At 48.3% G+C, this 23,291-nt stretch overlaps 2 protein-coding genes and 1 long non-coding RNA gene across 8 annotated transcripts in view; 2 read left to right on the top strand and 1 right to left on the bottom strand.

The window, feature by feature from the left end:
* Positions 1-29: 29 nt before the first annotated feature.
* TOE1 (target of EGR1, exonuclease) lies at positions 30-3,513 on the top strand. Of its 3 annotated transcripts, none has more exons than XM_072772410.1 (8): positions 30-179; positions 885-1,027; positions 1,115-1,155; positions 1,287-1,383; positions 1,508-1,666; positions 1,906-2,165; positions 2,358-2,517; positions 2,599-3,513. In XM_072772410.1, the coding sequence occupies exons 1-8, from the start codon at positions 128-130 to the stop codon at positions 3,217-3,219; spliced, it is 1,533 nt and encodes a 510-aa protein (XP_072628511.1). In that variant the 5' UTR covers positions 30-127; the 3' UTR covers positions 3,220-3,513. The 3 variants fall into 3 exon arrangements, with proteins under 3 accessions (XP_072628511.1, XP_072628514.1, XP_072628512.1); XM_072772411.1 differs by lacking the exon at positions 30-179 and adding an exon at positions 468-730; XM_072772413.1 differs by lacking the exon at positions 885-1,027 and having other exon boundaries at positions 53-179; positions 1,115-1,383.
* The window catches only part of TESK2 (testis associated actin remodelling kinase 2), a 143,785-nt gene continuing 123,915 nt past the window's right edge, over positions 3,422-23,291 (bottom strand). For 3 of the 4 annotated variants that reach the window (XM_072772406.1, XM_072772407.1, XM_072772409.1), the window contains 7 exons: positions 16,876-17,022; positions 7,069-7,151; positions 6,781-6,865; positions 6,457-6,540; positions 6,187-6,273; positions 5,361-5,478; positions 3,422-5,103 (listed from right to left, as the gene is read on the bottom strand). In XM_072772406.1, coding sequence (XP_072628507.1) covers positions 4,379-5,103; positions 5,361-5,478; positions 6,187-6,273; positions 6,457-6,540; positions 6,781-6,865; positions 7,069-7,151; positions 16,876-17,022 — 1,329 coding nt within the window. In that variant the 3' untranslated portion in view covers positions 3,422-4,378. The remainder of the gene's footprint in view (positions 5,104-5,360; positions 5,479-6,186; positions 6,274-6,456; positions 6,541-6,780; positions 6,866-7,068; positions 7,152-16,875; positions 17,023-23,291) is intronic. The other variant, XM_072772408.1, reaches the window with a different exon arrangement.
* On the top strand, positions 16,716-21,357 carry LOC140602632 (uncharacterized). Its single transcript, XR_012005537.1, has 2 exons — positions 16,716-20,669; positions 21,107-21,357. It is a non-coding gene; the product is annotated as an uncharacterized lncRNA (long non-coding RNA).

Raw genomic sequence — 23,291 nt, 5'->3', positions numbered from 1 at the left:
CGAGCGGAAGTCCGAGCGTCCGAGGGCGAGACCCCGCCCAGTCCCTGCCCGACCGCGGGAGCCGCGCGGAGAGCGGAGGCGGAAGTGCCGCGTACCCCCGGCTGCTCGGCGAGCGGCGCGCCGTGTCATGGCCGCCGACGGCGACGGTGCTGCGGCCTCGGCCCCAGCAGTCCCTGACGGTGAGTGGCTTCCCGCCTTAAGCCCCCGTGCGCCCGGAGAAGGGAAGGCCTCGGGCTCTTGGCTCTAGAAACCGACCTCCACGTTCAGAGGGACTGGCGCGTTCCTTCTGAACCAGCCACGAGGAGACTACAATTCCCGGTGGCCACCGCGCCTCCGCGGCGAAAGCCTGGTGTGGTGGGAGCGGAGCCGGGCCGGCAGGGGCGTGTCGGGAGGTGTAGTCTATAGAGCCCGCGGTTGTGTTAAGTGGAGCGGGTGGGGGTCGGGGGCCGGAGCCAGTGGGACGAATTGGGAGCCTGGGTGCGAGGAACTGGGGCGCTGTGGGAACAGTACTGTGGAGCTGTGTGGGGTGTTAGAGTCGCACTCCTCAAGCCCTGCGAAAGGTTTCCCGCGGGATGTGGGAAAACCACCTCACGGATCGTCTAGTCCGGCCTTCCTCTTCTAAAGATTGTGAGGCTGAGGGGAGAAGTCCTCTTCCCAAAGCTTCACATAAGCCTCGGGAAGATGCAGGCGCCCTCTGTCTCCCCAGATTCAGTGCACGGCTCATTCCGAGGTCTGTGGGACACAAAGGCTCGGAGGGCAGAGTTGCCATCTCTGGCCTCAGCGAAACTCCCCCCGAGCGTCCCAGTCCCGGCCATGGCCTGCTTGGTGTCTGTTCCCCCGGGCCCCTCCTGAGCCTCCACACCCGTCGCTCTCCTTGCCCTCAGGTGGTGTGGGCAAGAGCACCAAGTCTGGGGAGGAGCCAGTAGTCCAGGTCCCCGTGGTGGATGTGCAGAGTGACAACTTCAAGGAGATGTGGCCATCGCTCCTGCTGGCCCTAAAGACCGCTAGCTTTGTGGCTGTGGACACGGTGAGGGGTGGGGATGGGGACAGCGGGTAGTTGGGAAAGGGCTGGCGCCAGGAACCTAACGCAGACTCTCCCTTCACGTGCTCATAGGAACTGAGTGGGCTTGGGGACAGGAAGAGTTTGCTGAACCAGTAAGTATACGCCTGACCTTAGTGCCAGCCTTGGCAGGAGGGGCAGACCTCGTCCCTGGAGTAGCGGTCCCAGGCCTGGGGGGTTTGAGGGCTGACTTCCAGCCACAGCCACCCCTAAACCCAACCCCAAGGTGCATCGAGGAACGTTACAAGTCCGTGTGTCATGCTGCCAGAACCCGTTCTGTTCTCTCCCTGGGCCTCGCCTGCTTCAAGCAGCAGCCAGACAAGGTACAGGCTGCTCTCGTTCCTGTCCCTGCTGTGGCTGAGGGGAGGAGGGTTGAGGTCCTGGGGAGCGTCAGGCTAGGGGTGTTTTTATCCCAAATCCTGAGGTAGCGGATCCTTTTTCTCTCAGGGCGAACACTCCTACCTGGCTCAGGTGTTCAATTTGACCCTGCTGTGCATGGAGGAGTATGTGATAGAGCCAAAGTCTGTGCAGTTCTTAGTACAGCATGGCTTCAACTTCAACCGCCAGTACGCTCAGGGGATCCCTTACCACAAGGGCAATGACAAGGTAGGTCTCCAGCCTTGAGCCTGCCCCTTCTGTGACTTCACCCCCTCTTGCCCTAGGCCGGGCGCCTGCGAAGTATGGGAAGTCCCTAGGGGGCTGGGGAAACCAGCGTGACCCATGGGAGACCGGCCCTGGGTAGAGCAGGGAGGGAGAGCTTTCCAGGTAGGGGAGCCAGGGAGAAGGGCCCCGAGAAGAGGCTCCCCCAGGACTGCCCTTCCGCTGACCCCTTTCCTTCCACCCAGGGCAATGAGAGCCAGAGCCAGTCAGTCAGGACGCTGTTCCTGGAGCTGATCCGGGCCCGCCGGCCCCTGGTGCTGCACAACGGCCTCATAGACTTGGTGTTCCTGTACCAGAACTTTTACGCACACCTGCCCGAGAGCTTGGGAACCTTCACTGCTGACCTGTGTGAAATGTTCCCAGCCGGCATTTATGACACCAAATACGCTGCTGAGTTTCATGCGCGCTTCGTGGCCTCCTATCTAGAGTATGCTTTCCGGAAATGGTGAGGAACTGGTTGAGGGGGTGGGGGCGGGGGCTGGGACAAGCCTGCTTTATGGACCTAAGGTATTTACTGAGTGCCTACTGCGTGCCAGGCACTGTTTTAGGTGCTGAGGATTCAGCAGTGAGCAAAACTGACCAAAACCCTTATGGAGTTTATATGCTAGTGGACCAATACCTTCTTCCGCTATTTCAGTGAGCGGGAAAACGGGAAGCAGCGGGCAGCCGGCAGCCCACACCTCAGCCTGGAGTTCTGTAGCTATCCTCCTAGCATGAGGGCTCACATTGACTACCGCTGCTGCATGCCCCCTGCAACCCACCGTCCTCATTCCACCAGTGTCTGTGACAACTTTTCGGTGAGAGCACCCACCCATTTCTTGGGGGAGGGGATGTTCTGATGCCTGGAACCCCTCTCTCAGCCTCTTTCCTGCCTCTAGGCCTATGGTTGGTGTCCCCTGGGACCACAGTGTCCTCGGTCCCATGATATTGACCTCATCATTGATACTGATGAGGCTGTGGTGGAGGACAAGCGGCGACGGCGGCGACGTAGGGAAAAAAGGCGGAGGGCTTTGTTGGGCCTGCCCGGGAAACAGACCTCTGAGGAGAATGAGGATGGTCCTCCCGTGAAGCAGGTCTGTGGGGATGGCCTCAAGGCTGAAGAAATTGAGCAGGAGGTGGCTGAGGATGAGAGTAGGAGCCAGCCTGGCTTGGAGCAAGGGCACAAAAATGACTTGGAGATGGGCATTAGAGCTGCAGGGCTGGAAACAGCTGATACGGCTACCTCAGAAGCACCAGAGAGTCAAGCCAATCCTCACCCAGTGCCTGGGGACGGATTGCATCGGGCAGGTTTTGATGCCTTTATGACAGGTTACGTGATGGCCTATGTGGGAGTGAGCCAGGGACCCCAGCCCTGTAGCTCTGGACCCTGGCTACCTGAATGCCACAATAAGGTGTACCTGAGTGGCAAAGCTGTCCCCCTCACGGTGGCCAAGAGCCAGTTTTCCCGTTCCTCCAAAGCCCACAACCAGAAGATGAAGCTGGCTTGGGGCAGCAGCTGACCTAGCTTCTGCCTAGGACTCAAGGCCTGGGAGGAGAACTGAGTGGAACAGAGGTGTCTGGGTCCCTCTAGGCTGTGAATGTCCTACTCCCACCTTCCACAGAGGGGGGCAGTCCTGGCAGAGACACTGCTGCACCACTTGTGGACCTTCCCATTCCCCTAGAGGCTGAGGAACCAGGGTATACACAAGGAGGCTGGCCAGCACCTGTAACACAGACTTTATTTATTTTTAAATCTGAAAGTGTCTTAGGAAAAAGTATTACCAAAAAATCAACAGAAACAAGTTATGAAAATATTTGACCAGCTTCATCTTTGGTTATTTCTTATTGCGGCTCTGTAAGGACAGACTGTTCCCGTAGCTCCAGCCACAGCAAGAGGGGAAGAAAATCAGTCCACGGATAAACCGTTTAACCAACTGGGTGTATCACATGTTGACAAGTACATAGAGCAGACCCTGAGGCCTACAAAACCAGCCCCACTCCCAACCACAAGGCTGAAAGTCTTATGGGGCAGAACATTAAGACTCCTTCATAAATATGAAAATAGATTAATTGACTGGAAAAGATCTCTGAATAGGTTAGCTAGGAGCCATGACCACCACGCTGCCTCACCCTTGCATAGAAATGTAGTGCTGTGGTCTGGCCGTGCAGTAAGTGCAAACAGCAATTATTCAAGTGTCTTAAACATACTGGCAAGAAGCTCCCCGGTCTTCAGGTCTGAGAAATAGCCATGCCCTTTATGGCTTCCTGATTAGCTCCAAGGATAGCTTCCCATCCAGAAGCTTATATGACCCAGGAAAGGGCAAAAGACAGACCTGGGGTGGGAGAAGAACCTGGGGTATTAGCTGCCTGCCAGCTCAAGCTAGAACTAAGAGTCCTCTGGTCCTGTCTGGGAGGTGCACTGGGAGTCCAGTGGGAGCCAGAGCTCCTTGCTAGCTTCCAGAAGCTTGATATCGGCTGTTGGCCCTAACTAGGAACGCCTTCCACCATTGCCTCCCCTCTCACACACAGCCATTGGGCACTTGGAGCCCCCAGACTGAGCCTGGTGTAGCTTAGCCTGCCTGCTCTGAGGCCGCAGGGAAGAGTCCAGGCTGTGTGCCAGGGGAGCCCTGTGGCTTCAACTGAAGGTCCACTCCCAGGTGAGCTGGGGACTAACCCCCCTCACCCATCGTGTTCTCCCTGGGTTTTCAGGCCCATGCCTGAGACACAGAAGGGGACTGGAGCCAAGCCTCTTGGTCTTTCTTCTTCTACCTCCATTTCCTCAGAGGTACCTGCAAGGCATGGACTGGCACCCCGGGGCCTGGGCCCGAAACCATTTTCTTCCTGGGGACTGGAGCAGTCCATGGCTTCATGGGCTAGAGCAGTTGGTAGGGCAGATGCTCGGAATGGTGGGATCTCTCTCACTCTGTACTTGAGACTATTGAGGCGTGGTGGGGGCCCATCAGATAGTGATTCTTCTCGGCCCACAAATGGACAGGCCTCTTGATGTAAGAACTCTGGTGAACCGGGCAAAGAACGCCACCCACGAGCAGGTGGGGCCAGGGGCTCCTGCCAGTCAGCCACGGGCAGAGTTCCCGGCCCTGGTGCGTCCAGGTCAAATACCAGGGAGATGACTGACTTGCTGGGCAGGTCAAAGAACTTGATCTTGCCACCCTTGAGGTCCTGGCGAGCACTGAAAGGGTTGACTTTGGGGGTATGGGCAGCACCACCTTGTTGTGGCCGGTAGTATGGGTCCAAGACATTCACTGTACGCAAGGGCTTACGGGAGAAGATGTCAGACTGGCTTCGGGATAACCAGATAGTACGTCTTGGGCGTGGAGACTTGGGAGGTATTTTGTCATCCAGTGTGCTCAGTCGCTTCACCCCAGGTCCTTTCTCCAAGAGTCCTGAGAAACAAGCAGTCAAATCAGGATTACGGTAGTCGTCCTAACAAACAGAAGCAGCACCTTGTGCCACAAAGTGTTGTACTAATGAAAAAAACAAACTTAAAGGGAGGCGATATGCCAAGTCATAATATGCCAAGTCCACTACTTTTCCCATCTTCTTCTGGACACGGGATCCTGCAGTGAGCCCTAGAGAGGAAGGTTCTACATCCTCATTCCCTCCCTTGGGGCAGGTGGAACACTCTGGTCTGATTTCTTACCCTTAGCTGTGGGCTGCAGCTTCCTGTCTGTCTGCAGCTCTTCTTCCTGTAGATGGCTCAGAATTTCCTCCAGGGTCTTCCCAATCTCCGCGAAGGTTGGGCGCAGTTTGGGGTCCATCTGTGGTTATCCACACCAGCCATTAGCCCTGCCCTTTTATCTTCCATCCCAAGGATGGCATTTGAGTCTGTTTCTGGCATCTTTTAAGACTCAGATACGCAGCTAAGAGATCTTTTCTGAAGGTCCCAGCTCATGAGGGTGATTCCCAGAGCTGAGGTCAGGGAAGATGCTATTGTCTCATACCCTTCCCCATCAGCACCCTTTCTGTATGTGTCTTACACCCTTGATGGGCACAGAACCATCCAAATGGGTACCCTTACACTGGTTTGTTCTCTGCTTGTGTTCCATTGCTCACGTTTCTGGGAGCTTCCTGGACAAAGCCCAGCTACCTCTTGGTCGTAACAGGTAGGTCCAGCCCCAGAGCTGTATAAAATGAAGGCTAACAAAAGCTCTTCCCATGGGCCTTAAGACCAGCTGGACCCAAAGTCCAACTGAAATCTGACCAGAGCTCTATCAGTATCCAAGAGGCGGGGAGTCTACCCTGCAGGCTGAGGACTGTGTAATACAGAGCAGTTTTCCTTTTCTTGGTCCAGGGCTCCGGACAGTCTGTCAGGCTGGAGGAGGGGTGTGGGCACCGCCATTCATCAGTGAAAATGAGGCTCCTCTTGAAGCTAATTAATTAGCAGCCTGTCCCTGCAGTCCTAGCCAGATGAAAAGGGTTCTGTCAGCCCCTGACCAAAGCTGGGAGGAGGGGAGGGAGACACTCACATTACAGCAGTTGAAGGTGAGCTGCAGAAAGTCCGGGGGACAGTCTCCCACCATATGCTGGAAAGCGTCATAGTCTAGCCCGAAGTTCTGTGGATGCGCAATGGAGGGAGGGAACATGGCAGACTGGTCCGTAATCCCCCCAACCCATACTGGCCTGCTTGGGAGAGGCTAAGAAGTAACCACACAGACAGTTCCAGCAACTCCACCCCAGTTCCATAGCTTCAAAACCAGCCCCATCCAGTGGCACTGCCCCCTCTGCCTGCAGCTCACCTCTGTGCGGGGAAGATAGTCTGGATCAGCCTGGATGCGGGCGATGATCTCACAGAGGATGATACCATAAGAGAACACGTCGGCCTGGTGGATAGTGAGACCTCAGTTTCCTTCTCATTGGGGTGAGAGGCCCCTCAAGTCCACCAGCCCAGGCCTGAGCCCTACTTCTGTGTTTCATTCAGTTCACTTACTGGGAAGATGCCAAGTACCAGCTCTGCTCTTAGCAGGTCATAGATCCTCACCCAGAACATATAGGGTGATCCTGGACATGCTAGGCTAAGAGTAGATTCTAAAAGAACCAGGCCCCCGGGTCCCCAGACTCACCTTTTCATTGTAGGGCTCATCTCGGAGAACCTCAGGTGCCATCCAAAAGGGTGAGCCCACCACGGCCAGTTTCTCATTCCCCATGCTGTGGGGTGGGGGTAGAGGGGAGATTATATGGAAAATGAGCTTACCCCTGGGAATTCTCCCTGAAGGACAGGCACTAACACTGACCACATTTAGGGAGCTGAGATTGAGCAGTGACCAAGTTCTGGCCTCTGGGCAGGAAGCTGGAGTTTTCCCTTTACTTCAGTCCCTTCTGTGACCCCAGTACCTATGAGGGCTACCCACCTGACGTCAGGAATCTTCTCAGCCAGGCCAAAGTCAGCTACCACTGCAGAGTAACCATTCTCATCCCTCTTTATCAGGCAGTTCTAGGGGTCCCAAAGAAGAAGACAATGCGCTCAGAAGGGGGACCAGCCCGCCACAGGGTTACCACCACCCCTCCCTGCCATAGGGCACCTTGGCCTCTCCTTGGTGAAACACATTCTCAGGCTGACCATAGTGGTCAGACTTGGGGGCCCTGTCAGCGACGTGAGATGGCCTAGGCCTGGATCTCGGGGGGCTGCCCGAAGACTCGTGCCTCAACAACTATCTATCTTGGCTTTCTATGACCCTAAGCATGGCTCTGTGCCAGAGGTACCTCCGTGAACAGACAGCTTTGTCCTCTTGGCGCTTACAGTCTAGTGGGGGAGACAGGCTCTCCAGCGCCTCCCGTCCTCTCCTCAGAATGCAGACACCCAGAGGCCAGCCTGACCTGAAGCAGAGGAAGCGCTCAGGCCTGCCTCGCCCCTTCACTGCCCACGGGACCACAGCCAGCTTCCTCTCTGCCGTTACAGTCTATGACTTGGCCCTAGCCAACTACCTACCCCACCCCTGCCGTCCCATGCACGCATCGCCACCCAAACTTGTAGACAAGCTTGGAGCCTGAACAGCTCCTTCAAGCTTTTGTCTTTGCTTATACTGTTCCCTTCCTTTGGAACGTTCTCCCAGCTGTCCTTTTCACTTCAGAAGATTTTATGTGTTTTAAGGTAAGTGAGCTTTCCACTCTGCTCTCTCCGCCCTCTCTCTCTCCCCAGGGGTTAAAACCTCCTCTCTGCCACTTCTTCCCACAGTCTAGCAGAGAGCCAGTTCCGGTTCAGGCCTTCCCTCCTTACAGCCCTCAACTCACGAGGGGGACTCAGGATGTGCGCCCGAAACAAATGCTGCAGTTCCCAGGGAAAGGATGAATCCAAATGACGCGCAAATAAACACAAGGCAGCAACCAGCTCTCCCCAAACTGCGTTCAAAATAGCCCTACACCTCCGTCCACCCCCTTCCTCCAGATGCAGGAGAAAGTAGGGATCCTTGGCTCAGGGACATCTCTGAGCCAGCCCTGGCTGGCCAAAACCTGCCCTCCCTCCTCCCCACCACACTTGGCGTGCAGTTGCCAAGGCAATGCCACGTCATCTCCTGCTTCTTTCACCTCAGGTACTAATCATTCCCTTCCTTTGTCCTCGACATGATCATGCTATGCTCTCCCTGGGCTGGAAGGAGCCCGTGGTTTCATCTTCCCCTGGGTCCCAGGTAGACACGCACCATCCCTGCCTTCCAAGCAGGGCTGCCCTTGTGCTTGTCCTGGCTTTGGCCCTCCCACCAAGCCGTGCGGGCTCAGCACCCCTGGACCTCCTGAAGGCTAGGAGGGCCCTAGGCCAGCTGGCCTATTAAAAAGCCAAAGCCCAGGCTGTAGCGCACAGGCTTCTGAGGCCCTGGCACCTCAGATCTGTCGCCTATTTTTCTCCCCTCCTCCGTTTTCACCAACAACTCAGGCCCTGGCTCCAAGGCTCAGTCTAAAGTCCTACTTACTATTTGCTTTCTAGCCCCCAGAAACAGCCGTATCGATTCAGCCCAGGAGCAAATAAGGACCAGAACATGGCCACAGTGCACTGGCCTTGTTGAAGCTGTACAGTTTCTGCCCAGCTTCATGTTCACAGGCATCTGTCCGCTCACTGCAAACCACCCATGTAGGGGTCAGTGGCCTCCCAGGAGTTTCTCTGAACAGCTGAGAAAGGGCTAAGGCAGGGATGATCGCGGCCCCACAGTATGGGACAAGGCTACCCAGTTTGCCTCTGGTCTGGAGAGTGACCATTGCCCCTCTTGTAGTTTCTCACAGCCAACAGCTGGGCATCAGCGCCAAAGACAAAGATGGGATACTGCAAACCCAAAGAGCCAAACTTAGGAGTCTGTATCTGAGGTGACAAGGAAAATGGGGAGGGACCCTGATAGACTAGCCCCTGTAGGATTTTCCACAAACTCCCAGCCTGCCCTTAATGGAGTCTAGGCTAGTGAGGTTTGGCTGACCACACTTGGCTGTTTTTACTTCCTTATCTCCCACTCATTCCTCGTGAGGTTTTTTTTTTTTTTTTTTTTTTTTTAAGATTTTGTTTATTTATTCACAAGAGACACAGTGGGGGGGGGAGGCAAAGATACAGGCATTGGGAGAAGCAGGCTCCATGCAAGGAGCCTGATACAGGATTCGATCCCGGGTTTCCAGGATCACACTTTGGGCCGAAGGCAGCGCTAAACTGCTGAGCCACCAGGGTTGCCCTCCTCATGGGTTTCTGCTGAGAGTTCTTACAGAGGATACCAAAGACTTCTATGGCATTAAGTTCAATAGACAAAATTAGTCCTTATATATTTGAGCTTTCTGCTGTTAATACTGCTGATTACTTCTTTCAACACATTTATATGTGATTCAGGAATCATATTAATACTGGGCTTGCAGGGCACCTGGGTTAAGCATCTGCCTTCAGCTCAGGTCATGATCCCAGGGTCCTGGGATGGAGCCCCACATCAGACTCCCCACTCAGGAGGGAATCTACTTCTCCCTCTCCTTCTGTCCCTGTCCATGTTCTCTCTCTCTCTCTCTCTCTCTGATAAATAAATAAAATCTAAAAAAAAAAAAAAAAAATTGGGGCATGCAGCAAATAATCAGTTGTGGTCCTGGAGCTAAGAGACCAGGTATTAGAGGCTAGAGGCTATTCCTGTTCCCTTTCGATTCTTCTCCCCTGGCTTCTGTGACACTACAGTTCTAGACTCCCTTCTCTAGCTCTGGCTACTCTGCAGGCTCTCCCCACCTGATGCTCTCAGGGTTCTATCTTGGGCCTACATCTCTCGGGCTCCATTTGTGCTGATGCCTCCCAAATATATATCCTCACACCTGACCTTTTTCCTCTAGCTTCAGATTTGCATATCCAGTCCATTTCTGGACATCTCCTGGATTACCCATATGGAACTCCATACATGCAAACCTGAACAAACATGAACCTTTTCCCCTCAAAATCTAAAGCTCTAGCTGTATTTCTAGGTCAGCTGATATTGCCATTTTCCACCCAGTTTGCTAAGCTAGCAACCTGGGATTCACCCTAGATTTTTTACTCTTAATTCCAACTAAGTTAGCTTCTAAATATTTTTCAAATCAGCCCCTCCCTCTTCATCCCCACTACCGTTGCGTTAGTCTAGGTCCTCCTCATTCTTCCCCTGAATATAACAATGCTCTTCTAACTGGTCTCTCTGGCTTGGTCCAGGCTTGATCTCCATAATCCACCTTCCTCATTCCTGCCAGCATGACCTTAGTAAAATGTAAATCTGTGTTACTCCCCTATTTAAAAGCCCCCCCACAAGACCCCCAGTATGTGCACATGCATGTGCGTGCACACACACAACTTACTAATAAGTGGAATTCCATTTTCAAGATTCAGCTCAGCCACCATCTCCTGCAAGAAGCCTGCTCATATTTAACCCTCAGTTGGGTTAAATACCTTTTTAAAAATCATCCTATGCATTGTCCTCTCTGTAACCTTAGCATCTACCACATGGTATGAAAGTGTTTGCATAGTGTCTCCGATGGCCATAGACCATAAGCTTTAGGAAAGCGGTGATGTCTTAAGAGGGAGATGGGGGATCCCTGGGTGGCGCAGCGGTTTGGCGCCTGCCTTTGGCCCAGGGCGCGATCCTGGAGACCCGGGATCGAATCCCACGTCGGGCTCCCAGTGCATGGAGCCTGCTTCTCCCTCTGCCTGTGTCTCTGCCTCTCTCTCTCTCTGTGACTATCATAAATAAATAAAAATTAAAAAAATAAAAAGAGGGAGATGGCCCAGAGAATACTTCCTAGCCCCCTGGGTAAGAGAAAGATTGCCCACTTCTATCTATATGGCACCCTAAGAATTACAAAACATCCTTCACAAACACAATCCCAATGGTTCTTCAGAACAACATTGTCAGGTGTGCAGATCTGAGATTTTTCCATTTAAGAGAAGAAAAATGAAACTTAGAGCTCTAAGTGGTAAAGTCCCAGGTCTCCTAATTCTAAAGGGTTCTCACATGACTCTGCCTTCTCCAGAAAGAGGCTGAAAAGCTTTCCCCTGGGGACAGCAAAGCTATGGCAGGAGCAGTGTAGTTTTATGACAGCAGCAGGGGCCAGGCCCAGGGGAAAGGCAGCACTGTGTGCAATACCAAGACCCCTGCATTTGGGACCCCAGTCACTAGCTCAAATGCTGGCTATTCCAAAAGCATCTAGAACAAGGCTTACATTTCTCATCCAACCTGGACATGGCCCTAGTACAGACTATGTGGCTACAGAGTACAAAATATGAAGCTCAGACCACTGGGGTTCTGAAGAAGCCAGACCAATTTTCAGGCTGTGTGGGGTACAAGGTCCATTACATAGAGGATGAAGAATGCTTTATTCAAAAGTGTACTTGGGGCACCTGGGTGGCTCAGTTAAGTGTCCAGCTTGCTTTTGGAGTCATGATCTCAGGGTTCTGAGATCAAGCCCCAAGTCAGGCATCATGCTGGGCATGGAGCCTACTTAAGATTCTCTCTCTCTCCCTCACTCCCCTACTCACTCCTTCTTTAAAAAAAAAAAAAAAAAAAAAAAATCCTTGCCTAGAGTAAGCAGCAGACATAACAGAGGCTCAAACAGACTTCCCTGAAGTGAGAGGTTCCTAATTTTCAGGTTCAAAAAGGAGCCTAGGCACTACTGCTGCCTGGCTCTCATTCCTCTGTGTCCTCTGCCCTATTATAATTCTTCACACTATAGCAGGGAGACTTCTGTGTTTGCCTCTTCAGTGACAGAATGATCCCATTCATCTCTGTGTCTCAAACCTGCACAGACACACACAGAAAGGGCTTAGCAAAAGTTTGTTATATGAAAGTTGGGTAGATAATTGAAACAATTGGGCTTCTTTTCACATGTGTTAAAGGCATACACTAAACATACATTCAACTCTCCACTTGTGGGAACTGAGCTGACAAGAGACTCAAAAGGGTGGCCATGAATGCATTTCTGGAAGCCAACACAAATCCTTCAAAACTGGGCCCGAGTAGACACCTGAGACCAGTTCCTAGGTCTCCTAGGACAGCGGCACAGTCAGTATTATTAGCACTGAATAAAACCACCTGAGTAGAGAAATGCCAAGTTCATTTGTTAATGTTACTTCCAAGCTAAAGGAATCTCTGCAACAACAACAAAATGGCTTTCGATGTGCCATTAGCTCTTTCCCCTCACCCTCAACCAATCCACTCCGTAAATCCAGTTAGGATCAGAGAAAAGTATTGATTCTACATCTCAAGAAAGGTTAAGAGGTTCTTTTCACAGCACAATGAGATCAGAGACTGAAATGCCCTCCCCTTCTAAATGCTCCAGAGGCTGCTATGGTTTAAGTCTCTTAAAAGATTATCTGGTTTGCTGCAATGTGTCCCATCCCTTGCCATCTATCCCACCCTGTGATCCTATATCTTTACCACAGCTCTTATGTAGTAATCTTCACATAACTGTCTCTCCAACTAGACTAACTCTGGACTCTAACTAGAGCCCATCGATGGTAAAGACTGAGTTCCAGTAATTTCCATGTCTGCCATACTATGTTTTCTTTCTTTCTTCATTCATTCATGAGAGAGAGAGAGGCAGAGACATAGGCAGAGGGAGAAGCAGGCTCCTCACGGGGAGCCTAATGCAGGACTTGATCCTGGAATCCCGGGATCACACCCTGAGCCAAAGACAGATGCTCAACCGCTGAGCCACCCAGGTGTCCCCCATACTATTTTTTCTAATAGCACAATATGAATGGTTCCAAAAAGCTATTGATAGTTCTCATTATAAAACAAACAAAAAAGAGGGGCATCTAGGTGGCTCAGTCAGTTAAGCACTTCCTTTCAGCTCAGGTCCTGAGCCTGGGTCCTGGATGGAGCCCCACATCAGGCTCCCTGCTCAGGGAGCCTGATTCTCCCTCTCCTGTTCTCCCTGCTTGTGCTCTCTGTCAAATAAACAAATAAAATCTTAAAAAAAAAAAACACTACAGTGTCTTAACACTCATATCTACATCTGTCCAGCATTCAACTCTAATTCATGCTCTCTTCAGTCTCTGAAGATTGGCATTTCCCCCTCCCTAGATGTGTGGTATAGCCAAAGACCATAGCTGAATGAGCTTTTCACTCTGGTACAATCACCAGAGTTGCCTCTTTGGAGTCCATGAAAAACGAAAAATCAAAACCCAATAACCAAGAATAGAGGTAACAATTCATAATCCATACTCCTAGAGAAGCAGGCTCCATGCAGGGAGCCCAATTCAGGACTTGATCCCGGGACCCCGGGATCACGCCCTGAGCCAAAGGCAGATGCTCAACTGCTGAGCCACCAAGGTGTCCTGACTTTTCACTCTTGAAAGCGTTGCAGCGACCATTGACATGTGAATCCTGCAAAGGCAACACTATTTTTAGGAGTCACTCTGATAGGAAATTAGGGATCCTTTTTGCCTCTACTATAAGGCTCAGGATCACTTGGAAAAAGTATCTGCTTCTCTCTGCCCTTGCTTACCCACCCGAACATGTTTCACTACTGTAAGTCCCTCCTGTCATCTCGGATCTGAGAAGCCCAGGTTGATGGCTCCTGTGAAGTGAAGGACAGAACCTACCTTACAGACTGGGCATAATATGGTCCCAAGAGCCCTCAAGTCATTTGGAGAAGTGGGACAAACTGGATTTAGGACTCAAAATCTAAGTTCTCAAGCAGATGTTTTGGCCTCTGTGCTATCAACTGCATTCTCTGAAAGAAGGCCAGGAAGTCCCTGCCCTGGCAGGCTCTGTGCTAGGTTCTAGGAATACAAAGGTGAGGAAGAGGAGCATTTGAGAAACTTGTATACTCATGGGAGACACAGCACAACAGATCACACAGTATGAGGTGTATAAACCTCTTACAGTCCTCAAAGAAATCAAACTCAGATTAAAAAAAACAAACAAACCAAAAAACCACAAAAAACAAACTCAGATTCAAAGCTGGCAATGAGACCATTTGGAAACTTCAAAGCCCTATTCTGTCCCTTTAGCTTTATTTATCCCTTGGGACTTCTCATTCTTATGGTCACTGTCACCACCACACAGGTCTCCTGGGAGCACCTGCTTTGGTGTAGACATACAACTCTCTCCCTAATCCTTGCAACACCGTTACAATGAGGCTGAAACATTCAGAGAAAACTACCAGAAGTTCAGAGATGATTTAAAGGCAATGAACACGGACAGTCTCTCCAACTGGATAGTCTGGCTTATAAAATCCACTTGTTTTTCTTGAACTTGAGAATCTTTTTTTTTTTAATTTTATTTATTTATTCATGAGAGACACAGAGAGAGAGAGAGAGAAAGACAGAGACATAGGTAGAGGGAGAAGCAGGCTCCATGCAGGGAGCCCGATGCAGGACTCAATCTCGGGTCTCCAGGATCACGCCCTGGGCCGAAGGCAGGAGCCAAACCGCTAAGCCACCCAGGGATCCCCCAAACTTGAGATTCTTTATAGTGCACTTCCCAACCTGTCCTCAGGTTGCCATGTCATTTGTTCTCACCATCTGGTCAATCTGATGACCCATGAGATCATGACTTGAGTCAGACACCCAACCGGTTGAGCCCCCACTTGCCATCTTAATGCTGCTACAGTAACAGTGCAGATGACTACAAATGGCCCTGCCACACCCAGGGGCCCTACAGTCACTTCCCCAAAGCTCTTTTCTCTGTAGTAGTTTATAAACCAATGGCTAGGGGGAGTACTGTTGTTTGGAACACCGGAACCACTGTAGTGTGAGGAAGCCAAGGACTTACTGTTCTAAGCCTTATCGGGTCTGAGAGTACAGTTCCCTTGTGTCACCTCTGCAAACTTTGTATTCATGACAGAAGGGGTGCAGGAATCTGTGTATGCATGGCTGTATGTATGCACCTGTAGGTGTTCAGGGTGAAAAATGAAATGACAGCTATTCTTGGGCAAGTACAAAACTCCTCTCTAGCTCCCCAGAAGACTTTTTTTTTTTTTTAAGATTTTATTTATTCATGAGAGACACAGAGAGAGAGAGAGAGGCAGAGACACAGGCAGAGGGAGAAGCAGGCTCCACACAGGGAGCCCGACGCGGGACTCAATCCCAGGTCTCCAGGATCACGCCCTGGGCTGAAGGTGGCGCTAAACCGCTGAGCCACCTGGGCTGCCCTGCCTAGACTTTAAATCTGCTCTTGCACAGAAGTCATATCAGGGGGTTTATAGTTCCCACATCAATGATCAAACAGTACTATTTATATAAGCCTTGTCATGGTACTGTCCTGGGCCACTTGGCCCTCAAGTGCCTGCCTTGTAGCAAGGCCAACTTCCTCTAAAAGCAACCCTTTTCTAACCTGGTCACAGAGCAATCTGGACAGCAAGAGACTAGCTGATGCCAAAGAAAAACTGGCAGAAGGGCAGAAACTCAATCCAATGGGCAGAAAATGGGTCAGTACGTCGTGGCCCCTCAAGCCCTGCACTCAAATGACAAGCCAGTGGACTCTTGCTCTCAGTTAAGAGATACCTCCTGGAGGCCATGAGAGAGCTCTAAGCCACAGGCTCCCAGTTGGCTTGACCACCGCCACTCCTATAGGCAGGAATCTCTTAACCCTCCCTTGTCAACTGCTCCTGCAACACTCATTCACACCGGAGTCAAGCACCAAGATTCCTAAGATGTACGTGTTGCCTGGCTCAGCACTGAAAGGTACCTGCTGTGAGCCAATATTGGCTTTCTAAGGACTAGCTGCACTGAATAGTAAGGTGTATTCTCTGATTATTATTATAATTTTTTAAAGATTTTATTTACTTATTCATGAGACACAGAGAGAAAGAGGCAGAGACATAGGCAGAGGGAGAAGCAGGCTCCCTACAGGGAGCCCGATGCAAGACCCAATCCCAGGACCCCAGGATCACAACCTGAGCCAAAGGCAGGTGCTTTTTTTTTTTTTAAAGGCAGATGCTTTAACCGCTGAGCCATCCAGGCATCCCTAACCTCTGTGATTAAATGTTAAATCTATAAGAGATTTCCATCATTTCAAAGCTCATTAATGATTGGTTTCCTTCTCTATTTTTTATTTCTATTTATTTTAGATTTTATTTATTTATTCATGAGAGACACAGAGAGAGAGAGAGGCAGAGGCACAGGCAGAGGGAGAAGCAGGCTCCATGCAGGGAGCCTGATGTGGGACTCGATCCCGGGACTCCAGGATCACGCCCTGACCTGAAGGCAGACGCTCCACTGCTGAGCCACCCAGGGATCCCTTGGCTTCCTTTTAAAAAAAAATTTTATTTAGTCCTTTTAGAGAGAGAGAAAGAGAGTGAGCAACAGAGGGCACAAGCAGGGGAGGGGGCAGGAAGAGGGAGAAGCAGGCTCCCCCCTGAACAGGGAGCCAATATAGGGCTCCATCCCAGGCCCCTGGGATCATGAGCTGAGCTGAAGACAGTCACTTAACTGACAGCCACCTAGGCGTCCCTAATGATTGGTTTCTTTTTTTTTTTTTTTTTTTTAAGATTTTATTTTATTATTTATTCATGAGAGACAGAGAGAGAGAGAGAGGCAGAGACACAGGCAGAGGGAGAAGCAGGCTCCATGCAGGGAGCCCAATGCGGGACTTGATCCTGGGTCTCTAGGATCACGCCGTGGGCTGAAGGCAGTGCTAAACTGCTGAGCCACCTGGGCTGCCCTAATGATTGGTTTCTTAACAGAGCTCTCTTGGTAATGGAAGACAGTGTCTCAAAGAGTTGTGCAAGTGATGCCTTCATACCTTAGATGTGAGGTCCCGATGGAAAATGCCTTTGAAGTGAAGGTAGCTGAGACCCACTGCTATATCATAAGCCAGTTTCACCCTCACAGTCCACGGCAAATGCAGGTTACTGTCTAGCAACTGTTCCAGATTTCCAGAGTTGATATACTGCAAAACAAAGGGAAAAACTCAGCCATCATCTGTCAGGTACGTTTAGGCTGGTGGTGAAACCATTAGAGGATAAAGATTCTACATTAAAAAACATTTTTTTTAAGTTGCTCAAGGCTTATTTTGCAGGTACTACGGTAGATGCTGCATACAAAGACCCTTCCTTTGAGGAGATGACAATCCATTAAGGGGCACAAACAATATCATGTAGTAAATGCTAAAATATAGCTTTGGACAAGTATGACAGTGCCATGAGTGCAGAGGATAAAGTTAGAAAGTCAATCTGGGTATGTCAGAGGAAGCTGTACAAAGGAAATAAGGGAATCAAAAGGATGACCTGGGGGAGCAGAAAAGAAAGACAATCCATACAGAGGGAACAGTATATGCAAAGTTATAGATTAAGAGCATGGTATATTCAGGAGACTAACACACTCAGTATAGTCAGAGTATGCAAATAGTAGAAACTTGGTGAAGCCAATATGCTTTGCTAAGATATATGGACTTTATTCTGTTGGAACAAAATAAGCCTTTTAAGCAGAAGAGCAAAATCTTCATCTTTGCTTTTCAAAGAAAAGATTATTTAAGCAATGGTATGATCAATGCATTAGATGGAGAGTAAGGAGAAGGGTAAACAGTGAATTATTGCAATAATCCTGGTAAAAGAAGGGTGCCCCAGTTAAGGCAATAGTGGAAACACTGGAACAGCGTAAGATTCAAGACATGGCTTATATGGCAGAGTTAAAACAACAACACACAAACACAAAACTTGATGACTGTCTGGATTGGGGGGATTAGTGCAATGAAAATCTCTAGGTTGATCCTGGGCTATTGGTCCCTGGATGCCATTATTAAATATCTACAAAATAGAGAGAAGGGCAGGTTTTTAGAAGCAGCAGCATGGTTAAAAGAGTGAGGTCAGTGAGGATATGTTGAGTTAAAGGACTTGTGGGACAGCCAAGGCGGAGATGTCTTAAAAAGAGCCTAAAATTTAGGAACAAAGTCTGAGGTAGAGACCAACATTTAGGAGGCAGCAACATTGAGCTGAAGTGGTCACAGAAGCCAAGTCATGGAAGTTGTCTAGGGGTTAACATATAAGGTGAGAAATTAACAGAATCTTAAGGAATGGTAACATTTAAAGGAGCAGGCAAAGGAAGAACCAAGCAAGAATGTTACATAGAAGCCAAAGAAGGAGAACATTCCAAAGTGGAAATGACCAGAAGTATCAAGTGCTATACAGATCAAGTAAGGTGAGCACGAATGGGACGCCTGGGTGGCTCAGTGGTTTAGGGCCTGCCTTCAGCCCAGGGCCTGATCCTGGAGTTCTGGGATCGAGTCCCACATTGGGCTCCCTGCATGGAGCCTGCTTCTCCCTCTGCCTGTGTGTCTCTCCCTCTCTCTCTTTCTGTGTGTCTCATGAACAAATAAATAAAATCTTAAAAAAAAAAAAGTAAGGTGAGCACAAAAAGTGTCCACTGGACTTACAACTAAGTCACAGGAAACTATGATAAAGACTAGAGTAAGACCAAAGTGAACAGAAGAGTAGAAGATAAGGCTATAGAGAAACTATGTGCAGATGTACTCTTCCAATAAATTTGGCTTTTCATCATTTCCATATACCCATGAAGTGCTGCTTTGCTTTAAAAAAAAAAAGCAAAAAATGTATTTATATAGAGAAGATAATAAGTGTAAGAGTAATAATAACAACAATAGCAACAAAACAACCAATAGGAACAGCTAATATTCACAGAGTGCTTACTCTGTCCAGGTACTAGTCTAAGAACTTTACATTAATTATCTCATTCACTCTGCACATAAACTAATGAAATAATTATACTATTATTCTCATTTTATAAGAGGCAGTTAGAAGTTAAGAGCCAGGGTTTAAACCCAGGCAGTTTGGCCCAGAGTCCATGTTCTTTACCTGTTAGCTAACCTAACATCAGCTACAGGTCACAGCATCTGAGTCAAAGAGCCTCATACAGAACAGGAGCTCAAAAATTTCTGCCAATTAGGTCATGAATTTATTCAAACCTTACATGATATATTATCTGCCTTTTCCTTCCATGAGAGAAAAATAGAAAATTCCCCTAAGCCTAAAATTAAGCTCTTAATACCGATTTTTTAGGGGGGGTGTGATACTGAATTTTCTAAAGACTAGGGAACCTAAAGGAATAGCAGGCAAGATATCTGAATTTTAGTCCAATTTGGCCTCTAAACAACTACCTTTAGGCAAATCAACTAATGAGGCTATCCAATCAGTGTTCCCACCTATAAAATAGATATTATAATTCCTGATCCACATAACTCACAATGTCATTATGAGAATCTAATACAAAAATGTAAAAGGGCTTAGCAAAAATTTAAGTGCCATATCGGGATCCCTGGGTGGCGCAGCGGTTTGGCGCCTGCCTTTGGCCCAGGGCGCGATCCTGGAGACCCGGGATCGAATCCCACGTCGGGCTCCCGGTGCATGGAGCCTGCTTCTCCCTCTGCCTGTGTCTCTGCCTCTCTCTCTCTCTCTCTCTCTCTGTGACTATCATAAATAAATAAAAATTAAAAAAAAAATTTAAAAAATTTAAGTGCCATATCATCTGAGATGTCATGATGTGGTAACATAAGCACCAAAAAGCACCAGTTGGGGGCAGCACAATGCAGGACTTCACATCCTTGCATGAGGCACATCAGGCCCAGACGAAAGGGCTAAAAATACACCTAACTTCTCAAAAGGGAAACCTGTCAATCTGCTTCATTCTGCTTGATAATCCATCTTGGAAATCTCAAAAGGAGGCATAATGGCAGCATTAACACAGCACCTTTCATCTCTTTAGTTGAATCTGTCCATGGTTCATATTTGAGGAGCCCATTAGCTAAAAAGAAACTGAACTCGCAAACTCCAAGGTACTTGGGGGCAATATAGCAGACATCTAATCACGCAAATTTCTTTAGTTCTGAGGGTCAGAAAGATCTGAAAAGGTGGTGGTTCACTTCTTTGATACGATGACAATGTGACATGGAAGGCCTGACTTCAGGAGCCACTGAAGTTTTCCAACTGAGGGCCAAGCAGAAAAAATTACAATGAAAGGTTGTATTTGGGGATCCCTGGGTGGCTCAGCGGTTTGGCGCCTGCCTTTGGCCCAGGGCGTGATCCTGGAGCCCCAGGATGGAGTCCTGCATCGGGCTCGGGCTCCCGGCATGGAGCCTGCTTCTCCCTCTGCCTGTGTCTCTGACTCTCTTTCTCTCTCTGTGTCTATCATGAATAAATAAATAAAATCTTAAAAATAAATAAATAAAATAAAAGGTTGTATTTGCATTCTCTCTGGGCCAGGCTAAGTCAGGATTCCTGATTCTGGTTCAGAAACATACATATATACTCTTTTCTTTTTTTTTTTTTTTAAGATTTTATTTCTTTATTCATGAGAGACACAGAGAGACAGAGGCAGAAGGAGAAGCAGGCTCCATGTCGGGAACCCAATGTGGGACTTGATCCCAGGACCACGGGATCACACCCTGAGCCAAAGGCAGACGCTCAACCACTGAGCCACCCAGGCATACCATACATATTTACCCTTTTTAGAATGTCTCTGAAGACCTGAGAAATCCATCAATCCAGGCAGAAGGGGGAGGACAGAGGAGAAAGGTGAGGCAAGGTAAGGAATCACACCATTAGTAGGCTCTGGTTTTCCCAAGCAAGATCGAAGAAGCACAAACCAGGACCAGAGAGGGAAACTAAATGGAGTTTACTGTTACAACCTGTCTCTCTTGCCTGCCTTTGGTGAATATTTTTAGAAGGGGCTGATAAGCCTCTGGGGCCTTCAGAAACCACAACTTCTGAATGTCTCAAGACCTTTGCGTGTATGAGGAAAGGAAGTGTGAGATCTGCCAACAAGGAAGATTTCTAAGTTGCTACACACTCTGTGTGCCCATTAGTTGGGACGTTCACTTCCCCAAAAGCAACTCCCAGTGCAGGCTCAGCTGGTGTGTCCTCTGAACAAATCCCTGTGTGGGAAGCAGAAGCAAGATCTGTGCTTGCACATTCAACTTCCCAGGATGAGGTTAATAGAGGCTTCACTGTGTTTTCTTCCAGACCACTCTCTTGAGCAGCTCTTCAAAACAACCTAAGACACTGGCAATGCATTTAAATCATCTATGAGAGAGAGAAGTTTTTACATTTTAATGGTTGTCCTTTTAAACTGTCAAGCTCAGAAAACTATAATGTCAGCCAATCAAGTGTTAGAGGTACCTGAGTACCTCTCAGTGACTGGTTCCCCAACTTTACACCAAAACCTGCCTTTCCAACCCATGGTATAATAAAATATTATAACAGAGTTTCTACCATCCAATTTGTGTTTGACACTTGATTTCATTAAAGACTTTTCTCCCAAAAGGCAGTCAATAAATAAGTGTGTGTTGGAGGCTAAACAATATTATGTATGCAAAAAAATCGTATGTTATCACCATAAAAACAATCGCCACAGGTTCTGATTAGTGGACACTCAGTTCTCCACTCAGGAATATCAATTAAAGTTATTTCTACAACCATTCAGTGAGCACTTCTCCATTTCCTGTCACCCCCATATGACAGTAAGAACCTGTCAGTTTACATCAACATTATTTTCCTTCTGGGATTAGAAGAGTCTGTTACACATAGTAAATGTGGGTATATGAAATGTGGGAATAACAGTTTATACCTTAAAGAAGTCCACCGAAAGATACAGATATAAGTATATAATACCAATAACCCTTATCAGAGGTAAATACTTGAGGTTTGAAAGTAGAAAGTGACTCTCCCTGAATCTGCAAAATTTGAGAGGAGGTAACATCTAAGTTGGATACTAAAAGATAGCTGGGAGTTGTGTAGGCCGAGAAAATAGTTCTTCCCATATATCCTCATAAGTTCTGATGGCACCAATTCAGAGACAGATACATAAACATACCCATATAGAGAATATTCTGGAACAGCATTAGGCAACCCTTATCTCTCCATGAGGCAACACTCCCTATATCCAGGGATCTTGTTCCTAATTCCTGCTGAGTTTAGTCAGCTACAGTGGCCTCACCCAATCATGACCAATCAGAATAAGATGACAAAATGCTTGCTTTTTTTTTTTTTAACTTTGAATTATCAATGGACTGATACCTGTAACCAGCAAGCTTGTCCCCGAATAGTGGTTCAAAGGCATATTCAGAGGCTCTGAAGAAAATATCAACTGTAAGAATTATTACTCCTTTTTGAAAAATCTACCCAACTGGCCTGAAGTTAGGGCATTTACCCAAGGCAGATAAATGTGCTGCTATCCAACTAACAGAGATAATTTGCTACTACTTAATTAGCAGGGCTGTCCTAAGGAAGATCCATCCATCTCTCTATCCATCCACCTACACAAACACTGAAAATCTACTATGTGAAAACACAAAGCTAAGTGGGGCCGGGCCAGTCCCTGTCCTTTGTTCACAGTCCAGTCAAGGTGATAATCAACTAACAATTTTCTTATCACACAAGGCAGTAATGTATATCCTATATAGAGAATATCATTCTAACAGTAATGTAAAAACTGTATGGAAAAGTCAGGGATTGAAGCCAGGAAAACAGTTAGGAGGCTTCTGGAATCATTCAGGTGGGAAGAGCTGAATAAGACAATGACAGCAAGAATGGAAAGGAGGTTAATATCTGGAGACTTCTTAGAGGTAAAAGCAACAGGATTTCGTGCTTAATTAAAGGCAGGGAGTAATTAAAAGAAATAAAGCATACAAAGTAGGTCCAGTATAATGTTTAGCTCATAGGACACAACTCATTCTCCCTACTATCAATATCTTATTTCATCACCCCTTCCCTGGGTTATTCTATTGGCTTTCTAACTAGTCTGCTTGTCCCTTTTTTGTATCTTGAATAGACTTAGCCCTCATTCCAATCCATTTTCCATAATACAGCCAAAATACTCCTTCTGAAATGCCAACCTGAAGCTAATCCCCTGTTAAAATTATTCAATGATGCCCTACTACTGTTAGGATAAAACCCACAACCCTTACTTAACATGGAATATAAAGCCTTTCACTCTTGCTTATAAAGGTCTGACCCCTTCCTGCTTGCACATTTGCACACACTGCTGGTACTTTTACCTGGAACACTCCTCCCCCATCCCTACATCGGCCTGACTAATCACTCCCTGTTAAGGATTCAGTTCCATTTCATGGAAGCCAACATGTAGGACTGGGGATAAGAAAGACACTGTGCAAAAGGAACACAAGGATAAAGTGAAGAGATTAGTAGT

The sequence above is a fragment of the Canis lupus genome, chromosome 13 (genome assembly GCF_048164855.1).
Source record: "Canis lupus baileyi chromosome 13, mCanLup2.hap1, whole genome shotgun sequence".
In the NCBI taxonomy this organism is placed as follows: domain Eukaryota; kingdom Metazoa; phylum Chordata; class Mammalia; order Carnivora; family Canidae; genus Canis; species Canis lupus.
This window is presented reverse-complemented; position numbering and strand designations above follow the sequence as displayed.